Below are 14,808 nucleotides of genomic sequence, written 5' to 3' on the forward strand. Positions count from 1 at the left end.
CATACACTCAGGATACAACAATATCCTGATACACCCTGATGACAGGTGGAAAGCCGCGTTCTCCACCTCATATGGGCTCTTCGAGCCCAAGGTAATGTTCTTTGGACTGTGCAACTCTCCCGCAACTTTCCAAGCTTACATGAACCAGACTTTTGCAGAAGAACTGAACGAAGGATGGCTAATCGTCTATATGGACGATATCCTAATCTTTTCAGATAACCTAGAAGAGCACCGACAATGAACGCGTCGTGTGCTGGAGAAACTCCGCAAGGAGTCCCTCTTCCTCAAACCCGAGAAATGCACCTTTGACTCCCAAGAAGTCGAATACCTCGGTATGATCATCCAACCAGGACAGGTCGCCATGGACCCCGCCAAACTGAAAGGTATCAGCGAATGGCAGCAACCCTCGTCTGTCAAGGACGTACGATCCTTCCTCGGGTTCTGCAATTTCTACCGGCACTTCATTCCCCACTACTCTGACATCACACGACCTCTTCTGGACCTCACCAAGAAGGAAGTCCCCTTCGCATGGTCAGACTCGACCGAAGCGTCCTTCCAGCATCTGAAGACGCTCTTTACCATGGAACCGGTTCTGTGGAACCCCGACTCTTCGCGTCAGTTTGCGCTTGCAACTGATGCGTCTCTCTTCACGACCGGAGCAGTATTGCTCCAGACGGATAGCAATGGGGATTACCACCCCTGTGGCTACCTTTCCCAGTCTCTGAATGCGGTGGAACGCAACTACGAGATCTATGATCGGGAACTCCTCGCCATCATTCGTGCCCTCCAAGCCTGGAGGCACTTCCTGGAAGGGAACGCCCACCCGGTCATTGTGTTCACGGATCACAAGAACCTGATCTACTTCCGCTCTGCTCAATGACTCACCCGACAACAGGCCCGGTGGCACCTTATGCTCACCAACTTCGACCTGGAACTTCATCATGTTCCTGGTACGAAGCTCGCTGCACCTGATGCCTTGTCCCGCCGACCAGACCATGACCAGTCTGGCCATGATAACGAAGACCGTGTCCTCCTTCCGGACACCCTCTTTACCCGACTCATTGACACAGAGCTCGCTGACGAATTCCAGCGGCTCTCTGACAACCCCTCCGACCAGACTGTGAAAACAGCTCTGGATGCTCTCTCCGGGGTGTGCGCACCCCCCATGAAATCTGCACTCTCTGATTGGAGGTTCACCGACGGTGTCCTCTTCTACAAAGACCGTGCTTACGTCCCTCCCGACCTCCGGCATCGTGTGCTCGCGCTGCACCACGATCATCCTACCTCGGGTCACCCTGGCCGTTCTGTTACCAAATGGAACGTCAAGAAAGCTTACTGGTGGCCTGGAATGGGCTCCTTTATCCGAAAATACGTGGACGGCTGCGCCATGTGCCAGCAAATGAAGGTTAACACCCACCCGACGACCCCTCCCCTGACCCCCATACCCTCGACTTCCCTCCGGCCCTTCTCTCAGGTCTCTGTCGACCTGATTACTGATTTCCCGGAGAGCGCCGGCTACGATTCTGTCATGGTCGTGGTAGACCATGGGCTTACAAAGGGGGTAATTCTCTGCCCTTGCAGAAAAACCATCACTGCTGAAGGCGTAGCTGAACTTTTCTTCAAGAAAGTGTTCATGCGCTTCGGACTCTACGACAAGATCATCTCGGACCGAGGCCCCCAATTCGCCTCGAAGCTAGCAAGAGAGCTAGGACGACTCCTCAACTACCAAGTCGCACTTTCCACCGCCTATCACCCTCAGACGGATGGCCAGACTGAACAGCTCAACCAGGAGCTAGAAACCTACCTCCGGATCTACTGCTGGACGACTCCCTCCGAATGGGCGAAGCACTTACCCATGGCCAAGTTTGTCCACAACTCCCGAAGGCACTCTGCCAGGAATGCCTCCCCTTTCTTCCTGATGATGGGATACGAGCCACGAGGCATCCCCCATCTCTTCCCCGACTCTACCTTACCGACGGCTGAAGAACGTGTCAAATCCCTCGCCAAGATCCGTGAGGAAGCCCTCGCATGCCACAGCTTTGCACAGCAGCGCATGGCTGATTGTTCCTTTGGCCAGTGTTACAAGCCATGGAACGTTGGTGATGAAGTTTGGCTATCTGCCACGAATCTGATCACCGGGTTCCCTTCTCGGAAACTCGCCCTGAAACGCTATGGACCCTTCCCAATCCAGAAGGTCCTCTCCCCCATCACGTTCCAGCTCAAGTTGCCTGACAGCTGGCGTATCCACCCCACGTTCCATGCCTCGGAACTTTCCTCCTATCAGGAGACGGACGTGCATGGCCCGAATTTCACCTGAACCTCCCCCTGACCTGATCGACGGGGAGGAACACTACGAAGTGGAAGCTATCCTCCAACACAAGGGTACCGGTGCGCGCCGCCGATACCTCGTGTCATGGGTAGGCTACCCACCCTCCGAATGAATGTGGCTCCCCAAAAAGGAGTTGAAGTCCACAGCAGAGCTGCTGAAGGCCTATAAAAAGCGACTCAAGATCGCTTCAATCGCCATCAACTGTTGATCTGCTACCACCATAGCTCCTCTACAAGAACAACACCGCAACCATAGAACCAAATGATTCCACACCAGAGCTCATTATTCCACCTCCCCTCGCGACAAACCCTTGCCTCAGACCCTCGAATATTTCCATCAACAACAGATCTGGAACCGACACCGTTCCACCAAACCTCTTGACAAGCACCGACCAGTCACCCAAGAATTTACCTATGCCAACACCCAAGGAAAGCCCCTCAAATATGTCGGCTTCAGCATCGTCGCTTTCCTCTCCCCTTTCCGCTTCCTCTCCTGCCTCTGTATACGGCCCGACCCAGACACCCCGACAACCGCCTGGCCTTGAAAGGCCCGCCTTCACCCCATACTGACGACCCTCCTTGCGCTCTGTCTGAGAAGACAGGACGCGTGCCTACTGGGAAGCAGTAATCTGCGACCCTCAGTTTGCTCTGCGCATCGACAACTACCTCGCACGCACCAACGATGATGTCACCTACAATATCATCAACGCCTTTTGAAGTGCGGATGCACTTACTGGCAATATCGCCAGGATCGACCTTCAGAGGGATACCACCCTCTCCACCATCTCTACCTGCTACAACCAGGGTAAAATCAAGCAGGCATTACTAAACCTGCTCGAACTTAGGAACTTCCAGTCTGTTGTACTGGCCAGTCGAGGAGGAGCAGGCATTCAATCCCCCTCCTGACCCTCTCACCGTCGTCGAGCATGCTGTCAGTGACAGAGCTCCGACCCCCTTCCACCCGCAACCAGACATCGAATCTGACGATGAACATGTCCCCAACGTCACTCAGTTGACAAACCCAGAAATCGACCACCTCTACGAAGAATACGAACGTGAGTGTTATGCGCCACAGTAACCCCACCCCCTGAGGCAGACACTATTGTCTTCCTCAGCGTACACAACTCCCCCGTCACTATCCCTGAAGCAGACGAATCTCACCCTGCTCCCACCATCGCCCCAAACGACTTCGTGCCCACTCGGGACGTACCCCCTTTGACCATTGGTTCTCCAGTTGAGAACCCAAACCCCCTTCCTACCCCACTGACGTCGTGGACGACGCGCACGTGCACAATCCTGTGCTCGCCCTTGGACTCCCCCTCTCCCATGCACACCGCCCACGCACCCAGAACTTTATGAGGCACTACACCCATGAAGACGCTCAGGGCGACGCTCTGAACCGAGCCCGCATTGAGGCCACCGAGACCACCCAGATCTACCGTTCCAACGTGATCTGTCGCCAATGCCATGTATACGGCCATAAACAGAAGCACTGCACTCAGCACTTCTGCCGCATCTGTGGGCAATTTGCCCCAAAACACCTCACCCCCTTCTGTCCACAACTCGATGGACGGAAACTGCTGCACCGGGGACCCTCCTCGGACAGATTCTATTCTGATATGCGCAAGCTCGAAGCAGCGTATGATCAGGAAGCCGCCCATGTCGAACAAGAACGCGAGGAGAACGCACTCGAGGCCGCCGAATGGCTTGCCGACCTCGACTTCGATCCCAGCTGGTACGACAACCAGGATGATTAAAGCTCGTTGAGCTTGAGCCTTGAAACGGGGGTAATGTTACAAGTAACATCGGTCATGTGGCCCCCCTATCATTTTCCCTTCATCCTCGCCCTCACCATCTACCGGCTCGTCCTCCTTTACCGACTTTCCGTTGACTGGATCCTCGGGACCATTCCCATCCCTCGCATCGCCCACCTCTATGCACATGCATGCACGTTCCTCCCCTGATTCAACCACCAATGTGGTCCCGCACCTATGACTCGGTCTGACTCGTGCCACCAATGTGGCTTTCCTCTTTCTGTTCCTTCTGACTGCGGATTCCTGCACGTTGTATTCTTACCGTTGGTCCGTTCCAACGTTTCTCGGTCTCATTCTGCATTCGACCACCCATCACTAATTCGGCTCTGTTGCCAACGCACCTATACCATTCTTGTTTCCCCTTTACCCTTACCTACTGTGCGGTAGCCTTGCCCTTAACCCTCTCCACTTAGTATAAGTAGTCGGTCACCCTGTACTAGATTCTCTAACTTGAATCTACTCAATCTTCCCTGGAACATACTTCTCTCTGAACGCCCCTTTGGCTTCAGTCTCTAGTATCTCTTCTTAGTTGCTCATCGTGACTAAGTCTACTTCGATCGACCTCATCGTTAGGACAAGACAGTCCTGACCTTGAGCGACTCCATAGACATCCGTCTACGAAGTCACGTGACACGCGCGTACTGTGATCGCTGCCGACTTATCGTCGCCAGCCTCACTTGCTATACCGGACCCTTCCAGTTATGTCATGAACGTTAGCGGACGACACCCCTCTTAGGGCTCCGCCTAACAGATCTATTTGAGTGCATAACAAGAACAAGAAGAAGACTCAAATGTTGCTGTACGAAAATAGCGGAGAGCAGCCTTCCAGCAGAGATAAGGGCAAAATCCATGCCATCATTGCATGTGAGGTCTTCATGGAGGATGCCACCTATGGCAGCTTGTATGATCAGCATTGAGAAAAGTTTGCAATTGCCGTCACGAACCGTCTTACATTGTGAGTGTTATTTTATTTTTGTTTGCCTTTCCTGCACTGATTTACTTAGCCTTAAGAAAAAATATCAAGCACAGCGGGCAAGATTTAACCAGACTGGTGGTGGGGTTGACCCCACCGATCCTGACACAGCCTCCAATTTACACCATGAGTTTTTTCTTCAATAATAAACAGTTGAAGTTGATAAATTTGCAGAGGATGTGTTAAAGCAATTCCCGTTCTACGATGACCTTGATGAGTTATGGCGCGATAACCCATCATATGCCCCTAAAGCATTCTCATCGGATCCCAAAGCCAATCACTCTGACTGCCTGCAGTTGATGGTGCATACAAAAAGTGCTCCAGCTTCCACATCTGTGGGCAGTAGCTGCCCACCTGCTGACAACAAAAATCTTTATGCCAATACCAACACTGTCAATGACCCAGAGCCCTCACGATGTCTCCCTCCTGCTTATACCAATCCTCCCCAGCAGCTCCCGCAACCTCCGTCATTTAACTCGAACGATGACGAATTTGATTACAACATGGTGGACAACATGGTGGACAACAATCATATATATCCGGACGACACGGGTGATGGTGAGATGGATCCGGGTGATGGCAAGATGGATGCAGACTATGGCGAGATGGACATGGGCAATGGCCTTGAGGGTGATTATGAGATGGAGGCATTGGAAACTGAAACTGCTGGCAGGAATCGCGCTGACAAGCGCCCACGCCCATTTTCTCCTTCACCACCACCTCAAGCTAATATTTCACAACTTGCGACACCACACACCCCACTGTATGACACGCAAGCATCGTTCACTACCCATGCGGACCGTGCAGTAAATCGCACGCCTCTTTCCAAGTCACATTGCCCCTCCCCTTCTGTTGCACCTTCAATCGTCAGTTCATCTACACGATCCTGCTCGTCATCTGGACAGTCTGGATCTGTTCAAATGCGCACACCGTCATCGAATACATCATTCTCTACCAAGGCAAAGGGTGTCAAACATGTGCGATCCGATATCACAGATGTTCGCAACAAGGTAAAGTTACTTGCCCAAGGGGTGGTAGCTGAGCACTACAGTGCAAAATCGTCTGAGAAGATGATGAAGCTGCAAATCCATCAAAAGGAACGCGACCAGATGTTTGCTTTTGGGGATCAATTGATGCAACAGTCAAACAGTTCACTTGATCATCAGCGCACGCTAGAATCGAAGAATGCCGATATCTGTCTCGAGCAAGCAAAAGCTCAAACCCATACTTTGGAGATGGAATTCATTCGCCTCAAGCTCCAGCTGGGGGAGCAGCAGCTAAAGCTCCAGCAGCAGCAGCTCAAGCTCGCTGCCGGATCGTCGTCATTGCATGCTTCATAATTGTTGTTCTTGTCGCCATCATTTACTTTCTGTTGTCACTGTCGTACGTCGTGCTTACTATCTGCCATCATATGCTGTTGTGTTTTGTTTTCTGCCACTCATGATATACATATCCCTGTCCTATATGCTCACATGCTCTTATGCGCGTTCACTATGCCCTTTGTAGATCCTGTTGTATTCGTGTACTACTACAGGCTTGTTTTGACTCGAAATATCTACCTGCGTACTGCATCAGGACGGTCTGGACTGTCCAGTAAGAGATCCATCAGCTGTGCCCGACGCAGTTAACCGGGAGTACCATCATTAAGGTTATCACCTGCTATACCATCCCCCAGTCCAGCTATGAACTGTTCCCCTTTGCGACGAGCCCACTCAAATGTGTCGTTACTCTGCTGCCTTTCCTTAAATTGAACAATCATATTGTGGAGGATAAAGCAGCATAAAAGCCAATAGCTGGAATAGCGAAGGTCATTTTCGACAGTGATAGTGCGGTGGAGCTCCCAAAGAGACTGGAAACGACCTTTGAGAGCTGCGAAGGCATGTTCGACTTGAACCCGAACCTACACGATCTAAAATTAATGAAAAAATTAAGAAATACAGTATACGACGCACCCAGGAAAGATAAAAATTAAATGTACGTTGATTTGGCACCAATGCTCCATTCTGTGGTTTCTTGAATGGCGGGATGCACCACGTGTCTACTGGGTATGCGCTGTCAGCCCATACCCAATGGTCGTCAGCGAGAAGGTCTGCATGCTGCCGATAAAGGTGAGTTGACTGGAATGCAAAGGCATCGTGTGCGCTTCCAGCATGGCCAACAGAATAGTTGGCTATCAGGAGATTGTGCGGCATGATTAGCAACTACAATGAAAAAAAAATCAAATTAGTAAACACGAGGGAATTGTGGAGAGAGACACAACCTGGCAGTTAAGAGCATAGTCACTTTTTCTGTTGTAAAATACCTCGCCATGAAGGCCAGGCTTATTCATCAGGTTGACTGGAGATCCGTCAAGGGCAAATATGCCATTTCGCCACTCTCGGCAAGTTGTCTCCTCTACCCACTGGCGAGCCTTCTCCGCATCGTCCAAATCAGCAGTTGGAAAGGACATAAACTTGTTGTGGCAATCTAACAGTGCAATCATCACCCGGTTCATGCAATTGGTGACTGATCCAACACCAATTCCCGCCCATTGGGAAATATTCTTGTTTGATGTGGTGTTTCCATAGTGCCCCACATGATTAAGGAAGACTGCAAGCTGTAGGGCGATAGGGAGTTGACGGTTATTTGAATTATTCTGGAAGATTGGGTGATTGCTGATCTCGTCCAAAATGGCATCAAAAATTTCGGGATAGACATGCAGCTTCTGGCGAAACAAATCGGGGCGATCCTCTGCAAAGTGAGATAAGAGCTGAATTTGTGGAGCGCGATGTAGCACTCGGATCGACATTGGGCTCATATCCTGCCAAATTCCTTAGGTATCCCACACACATATTCCTCGACACTCCATTTACCTTCCGAGAGTTCCGCGTGTTCGTCCAAGTCGTCCGAAGGTCATCCGTCCATTTCCGAGGCCTGTATACAGTTCTGATCCTCCATACCATGTCCTGTCCGTGTCCGTTTGACTTCGCTGGTGCATTCTTCACTTGGTTATCTGTTATTGATTATGTCTAGGGGCACATATATCGTCGGCCCGTCGGTTATACACGCCTTGTGCCTTATTACATGCATATCTCTGTGGCGGCTCACCTCGAGTCTTATTACATTTCGGATGTCTTATCTTGCTACTAGTTTTGCCTATGCAGTTTCCAGACTTTCACGCTATAGGATATAATCTGCCTTGCTAGATACTCGCACTTCACTTCACTTTCCCTGCTATGAGTCATAGTTAGTAGAGTCACTTTCAGATAGTTGTACTTCGCGCAATCAATCTTTGTTCATTCGGAACAATTGTTTTGGCCTGACCGCTGCCATTTCGCTTCTCGCTGTCTCTAAGTTCTCCCGATAGACTTTGCCTAGTTATACTTCGCGAGTCTTATACTTCGATACACACACCGTACTTCTCTCAGAACCTTCGCTGTTCATCGGAAGCTCTTCGGATGCTTCGCGCAACCTTGGACCTTCGTTTCTTGATATCGGACCATCTTCAGACCATCTTCGGACCACTTCGGATGCATCCTCGGAACATCGAGCGTGCTCTTGGTAACTTTCCTTTCTCTCATCCTCGATCTTAACAAGATATCCCTTGCATTATATCAAGGAGTATTTCTATAGGCAGTCTCTTTGGGACGAGCATATCACTTGCACACTGAGTTCTTAAGATAACACTTTGTAGAGCCCACTCAGAATCTACTCTTTACAGCAAGGAATAGGGCAATTGGGTGGATTGTAGATATCTGCAGCCTCAACTTCATCACGAAGAGCGTTGATTGCACCCAGGAGGCGAGCGTAGTATGTGATGACATCGCTAGAGTCACTAGAGTTGGCAGTACTAGATGTGTCAGTGTCAGAGACATATGGGGACATTGGAGAGGGTGGGGAGAGGTTCATAATGATATCCGAGTCAGAATCAGAGTCATCTTGCATGATATGATTATACAGGGCTGTTACTACCTCGAGAGTGGTAGTATCAATCTCATCGAGTAGCTGATTGTGAAGGGACCGACGAGGGGGCATGGTGCTCACATATCTTATCAATCACACATGCACTGTGCATCTATGTGATTTCAAGCGGAGCTTAAATTTGCCGTGTTGGAGACAGCATGCCCATCGAGTGCAACACTGAGCTCCGTGTCTGTAGAGCAAACAACAACATGATGGAACATGTACCACTGGCAAGTACTTGATTCTCCAGCCCTTTCTGATGCTTTCAAGTGTCCACAGTATCCACAGAGTATGATTGCAACAAAGCAGAATCTAGGAGCTGCTGCAGGTCACCTTGACCGTGTCACCTTCATTCACAATGACCCATCTTATCTGGTCTCGTCGGATCCCCAAGCCTATGGTGAGCCATTGAATTCATCCTCAAGCTACATGAACCTGCTGGCATCCGATCCCAAAGTTGATCATGCAATCCACCTTCTGTCCATCATACAAGCTGATAGCGAGGCTCCCGCTCTTGTTTACCCAGGGATGCGCCTGGCACGCATGGTACTTCATAGTACACATCTTGTGGGGTTCGTGCTCACTTTTTCACCCAGGAACATGCCTCGTGCACCGGTACTGCATCTGGATAGTACACTAAAAGTTCCTCGCACAGTGGTACTCCATCCCCACATTTTTCTTGCTCATAGATATACCTTGCATGTAGTTTGGGTCGTTGGGCACTGTACTGTACAGATATTCACAAGGCATTATTTTTCTTAGCGGTGTCCTTTTGTGTAGACTACAAATTGAAACTTTGCACCAAGTATTGGCAATCAACCCTAACCCTACCCATAAGACTTGTAATATTCTACTACCTTCGGTTGGGCTGCTCAAATGGAGCTTAAATTTTGCAAATTTCAAGTGAACATCCTGAGTTGTCATGATCCATCTTGATCGTTCAGGATGTGTTCTTAATCCTACTCTGAATGATCCTAATGAGAGGCTACTTTTCATCGAGCATTTTGAGTGTACATCCAATTTGAGTTTCGATCGGGCAACTAAAAGACCAATTGGTCATGTAACGGATGGTGGCTCGGCGCTGTGTACCACGGCATCAAGCAAAATTCTACCAAAGTAGTTAGACAAGCGAGGCAAAAACAAACATAAGTGAAAGTGAAGAATTGTGTGGTTGATTGTGAGAGATCCTGTATGAATAGTGAGATTGCCAATAGTTTTACTTACATGGACGTTGTCGGGACGCCTAAATAAGGTTCGCAAACGGTCGAGATAAATCCTATATGAAAGACAAGCAACATTAATATTTATTTGAATCCACAGGTAGCCTACGCACCGACATCAGCAAAAGTGCCCAAATCTAACTAGGTCTGGCAAGGTCCAGAGAGTCTCCCACGGCCACATGATGCGTTCTGAGGCTTGATTGTATTTGTTCGTCATCACGCAAGGTACGCATACTCGTCTCATAAGGCCTTACTAGACTGTTTCAACCTCGCGGCAGCCTCGCGAGGCATTTCAAGATCGGCGCTGTCTTGCACAGGATTGTGAGGGAAACCTCATTTCTAGTAACGGTTCGTGTTTCAAAGGTACGGTCCGAGTCCTATTTCGGGTTCGGTTCATGCCTTTGAAACACATTCCTTCGGACCGTTCTCATATGAGTATTTAAGCCTTATCAATTATACTAATCGTTGCTTGAACAGCTCTCCAGCAGCCTCTCTTGATGCTGCTCTACTCAGTCTCATTATTTTTGTTCGCTGTTCTCACTATGGTCAACTGTCCAAACTGCGATGTCGAAGTTTGTGACCGTGGACTTTCCATGCACCTCAGCAGGTACTGCCGCATGCGTGATATAGCTACAACATCTGCGCTTACTGAGTGGCTGGAGCACCAACAAGCAATTGCCCAAGCGGCCCGTGTAGAGGAAGAACGGAAACAGCAAGAAGAACGTGAGGTAGTACAGCATCGTCAACAACAACAGCAGCAGCCTCGTGTTGAGGAAGTGAGTATTATTTTTAAAACATAAACTTGATATTCATATATGAACAGGTACCAGATATTGAAATGGACTCGCGACCATCTGGGCGTCCCAATCGCCAGATACGTCTCCCCAAACGTTACCGTGACAAAGTTCCAGTCCTGCCAATTCCTGCCCCACCTCCAGTAGAGCCGGATGAGCTAGCACCAGTGCCTGATGACCCCAACGACATTGCCATGGACTTTGATGACAGACCATCATCGGAGCATGCCCCCCCTACAGAGCAACATCGTATGGACGCTGATACATTCGACCTTTTTCGTGAATACCCTCATTCATTTCCAACATACGACCCCTAACATTCAGCCTACTTCGATGCACTTTGTGACTCCTCAACATTCTAGCATGTTGATGGGGATGCTGATCATGAATGGCCGTGGTATGCTGGCTTCGGACAATCACTTGAGGCAGTCCACCATGACTACTTTGCACCATTCCTTAATGCCACTGTTTTTCGGCTCATGACATGGTTTTACAACTCATTGATCTCAAAATCACTGCAAGATCTCAATCGTCTAGTCAACGATGTCATTTTAGCGGAGGATTTCTGCCGAGAGGATTTGTTAGATTTCAATGCGTCTAGGGAGGCCTCGTGTCTCGAGAAGGCCCAACATGACCCTGCCTCGTCCATATTTCCTTCTGATGGATGGCACGAGACCTCAGTGAAAATACAACTTCCGTGCGAAAAAGAGAAGTTCTCTTCTGAAGATTGCGCACCTGAATTTAAAGTTAACGGGCTTTATTACCGCAAGCCATTGGAAGTCCTCAAATCTGCATACCAGGAGGTTGCAGTGAAGACGTTTCACACAAAGCCATACAAACTATTCTGGCAGCCTGACAACAACGAACCTCCAGAGAGGATCATTACTGAGTTGTATATGTCTGATGCCATGCTTCAAGAGCATGAGAAGCTTAACTCGCAGCCAAGTGAACCAGGCTGTAACTTGGAAACTGTCATTGGTGCGATTATGCTCTGGTCCGACTCTACTCATCTAGCAAGTTTCGGAAATGCTTCTCTGTGGCCAATATACTTGTTTATAGGCAATCAGTCAAAGTATATTCGTGGCAAGCCAACATCGTTTGCAGCACATCATCTCGCATATATTCCAAAGGTCTGTCTTTAATATTTGAACTTGAGACACAAACTAATTATGTGTATAGCTATCAGATACTATCCAAGACTTCTACAAGAAGACTTTTGGTTGTAGTGCCACAGGCGCAGTGCTCACACATTGCAAACATGAATTAATGCAGGCCGTTTGGCACTTCCTACTCGATGCTGAATTTATAGATGCATATGAACATGGCTTCGTTGTCAAGTTCCCTGATGGAGTCTCTTGTCGTGTGTTTCCTCGTTTTTTCACCTATTCTGCTGATTATCCAGAGAAGTCTGTTTCACATCTTACTTGATCACATCATATTAATCTCCCTGATGTCAGGGTTCTACTTGCATGCATGAAATTCCTCGGGAGGTGTCCATGCCTGCGGTGTCTTGTTAGCAAAGACAACATTTTCAAATTAGGGACAAAGTTCGATCAACGGCAGTGCACCAGAAATTCTCGAGTCGACAATCATCCACAGCGTAGTCTCATTGAACGAGCCTGTGAACTCATATTTGTTCGAGGCTATAGTGTAGTCAGCTCTGCAATTGAGAGAATTGTCAGTACCACCTCTGTGGCACCTATTCATGTATGTATGATTTGAATCAATCTCTCAACTTGAAAGTTTACTAACTGTGAGCATCAGAATGCCTTTTCAGAGAAGCTTGCCAAGTTCGGTTTTGATTTCCACTCAATGCTCGTGCCCGACTTTATGCATGAGTTTGAGTTGGGAGTATGGAAGGCAACCCTTACACATCTTCTCTGGATTTTGTATTTATATGGAGGTACTGCTGTGCAAGATCTCAATGAGCGGTAAGTCATTTTTTCTCATATATTTGCGTGTCCATCGTGATGATCCAGGTATCGTCTTGTGCCAACATTTGGACATGACACTATCCGCAAGTTTAGTGACAATGTGTCAGGTCTTACAAAACTCGCAGCGCGTGATTTCGAAGACCTGCTTCAGGTAGGAATATAAGTAATACAGCTGCTGTCATGCTGATCAATGCTGGCAGTGTGCGATGCCAGTATTTGATGGTCTTCTACCAGAACCATTCAACAACTCAATCCTCAACCTTCTGTTTGAGCTGGCCACCTGGCATGCATTCAGGAAGCTTCGTATGCACATGGAGATGACACTCTACCATTTCGATAATTGTACGACACGGCTAGGAAAGGCTCTCCGACGATTCCGTGACAACACATGCAAAAAATTTGCTACTCATGACTTGCCATGTGAAACGGCTGCTCGTGCATGGTGTCGGCATCTGAAAGTGTCTAAAGGCAAGAAAGCAGGGTCAGAAAGGACGAATATTGATGTTGAAGGTGATGGCCCCTCGAAGCAACACATTTTCAACCTCTCGACTTATAAACTTCATGCTCTTGGAGACTATGTCAGGTCAATCTGGCTATATGGAACCACGGACAATTACTCTACACAAGTTGCAAGTATTAGAATCTATCACCTACCATTCACCTACTAATGTTGGAATTAGGGTGAACTTGAGCATCGACGAGTGAAGCGATTTTATGCATGGACCAACAAGAACAAGTTCACATGAGGAATTGCAAGACTTCAGTGTCGCGAGCGCATTTTGCAGAGGATGAAAGAGGTGAACCGTGAAAGGGCAGCTGCACAAGAGAATCACGCACAGCCTGAGACTGAAGATCTCCGTCCATCTCTTCATTTCATTGACCAGGACCCACTGCCGCATTGCTCACCAGAGATCCACTACCAAATGTCCTCATTACAGAAACATTACTGGGATATTTCTTCCTGGCTGGGAAAGAACAGAAATGACCAGGCCACAAAGGTAGGTCTCCGAAACTCATAAAATGACAAATGTATTTGCTCACTGGATGTAATTAGAATTTTCTTCCATGTCTCAAAGATCACCTGCTGGGTCGCTTGTCAGGACTGGACTATGACTGGGATGAGACTTCATTTAGTGCAGCACAACAAAACTCTGTTGCAATTATCAACAATCGAATTTATTGTCACAAAGTGCTTCGTGTCAACTACACTACCTATGACTTGCGGCGTGCTCAGGACTCCCTCAATCCCCGCACGCATGCAGACATCATGGTTCTTGCCCATGATCAGGAAGACTCCCATCCATACTGGTATGCCCAGGTTATTGGCATCTTTCATGCCAATATCCGCTACATGAGACAAGGTGCATGTCCCACTATAAAGCATGTCGACTTTTTGTGGGTCCGCTGGTTCGCTCGTGACATCACTGCACCAACAGGTTGGGCAGCAAAACGGCTGCCACGAGTTGGGTTTTACGACGGAAACGATGAATCAGCCTTTGGGTTCCTCGATCCTGACCTTGTCGTTCGTGGCATTCAACTTATCCCAGCCTTTCGACATCTACGTACGACGGCACTGTTGGGACCATCCATTGCCCGTCAAGCAGCTGACAATAATGAGGATTGGGACTGGTACTGCGTCAACATGTCAGTTATTTCCCACTAACAACATGAATCAAATCTGATAAATTACCAGGTTCGTCGACCGAGACATGTTCATGCGCTTCCGTGGAGGAAGCGTGGGGCACAAATTCACACAAAGAGAGACGTCATGCCTGCTTGATGATCATGATGAGTTGGATAGGA

General features: G+C 48.7%; 2 protein-coding genes across 2 annotated transcripts; one reads left to right on the forward strand and one right to left on the reverse strand.

The window, feature by feature from the left end:
* Positions 1-4,991: 4,991 nt before the first annotated feature.
* Positions 4,992-6,455, forward strand: F5147DRAFT_650860 (uncharacterized protein; the record flags this gene model as incomplete). The annotated part of the gene is made up of 2 exons (XM_041433472.1): positions 4,992-5,097; positions 5,269-6,455. 2 exons carry the CDS (start codon positions 4,992-4,994, stop codon positions 6,453-6,455), a joined length of 1,293 nt encoding a protein of 430 aa, XP_041295133.1.
* A 2,347-nt stretch (positions 6,456-8,802) lies between these two features.
* Positions 8,803-9,129, reverse strand: F5147DRAFT_771265 (uncharacterized protein; the record flags this gene model as incomplete). The annotated part of the gene is made up of 1 exon (XM_041441214.1): positions 8,803-9,129. One exon carries the CDS (start codon positions 9,127-9,129, stop codon positions 8,803-8,805), a length of 327 nt encoding a protein of 108 aa, XP_041295134.1.
* Positions 9,130-14,808: the final 5,679 nt, after the last annotated feature.

Source organism: Suillus discolor (assembly GCF_016758755.1).
Source record: "Suillus discolor strain FC423 chromosome Unknown F5147scaffold_15, whole genome shotgun sequence".
Classification (NCBI taxonomy): Eukaryota; Fungi; Basidiomycota; class Agaricomycetes; order Boletales; family Suillaceae; genus Suillus; species Suillus discolor.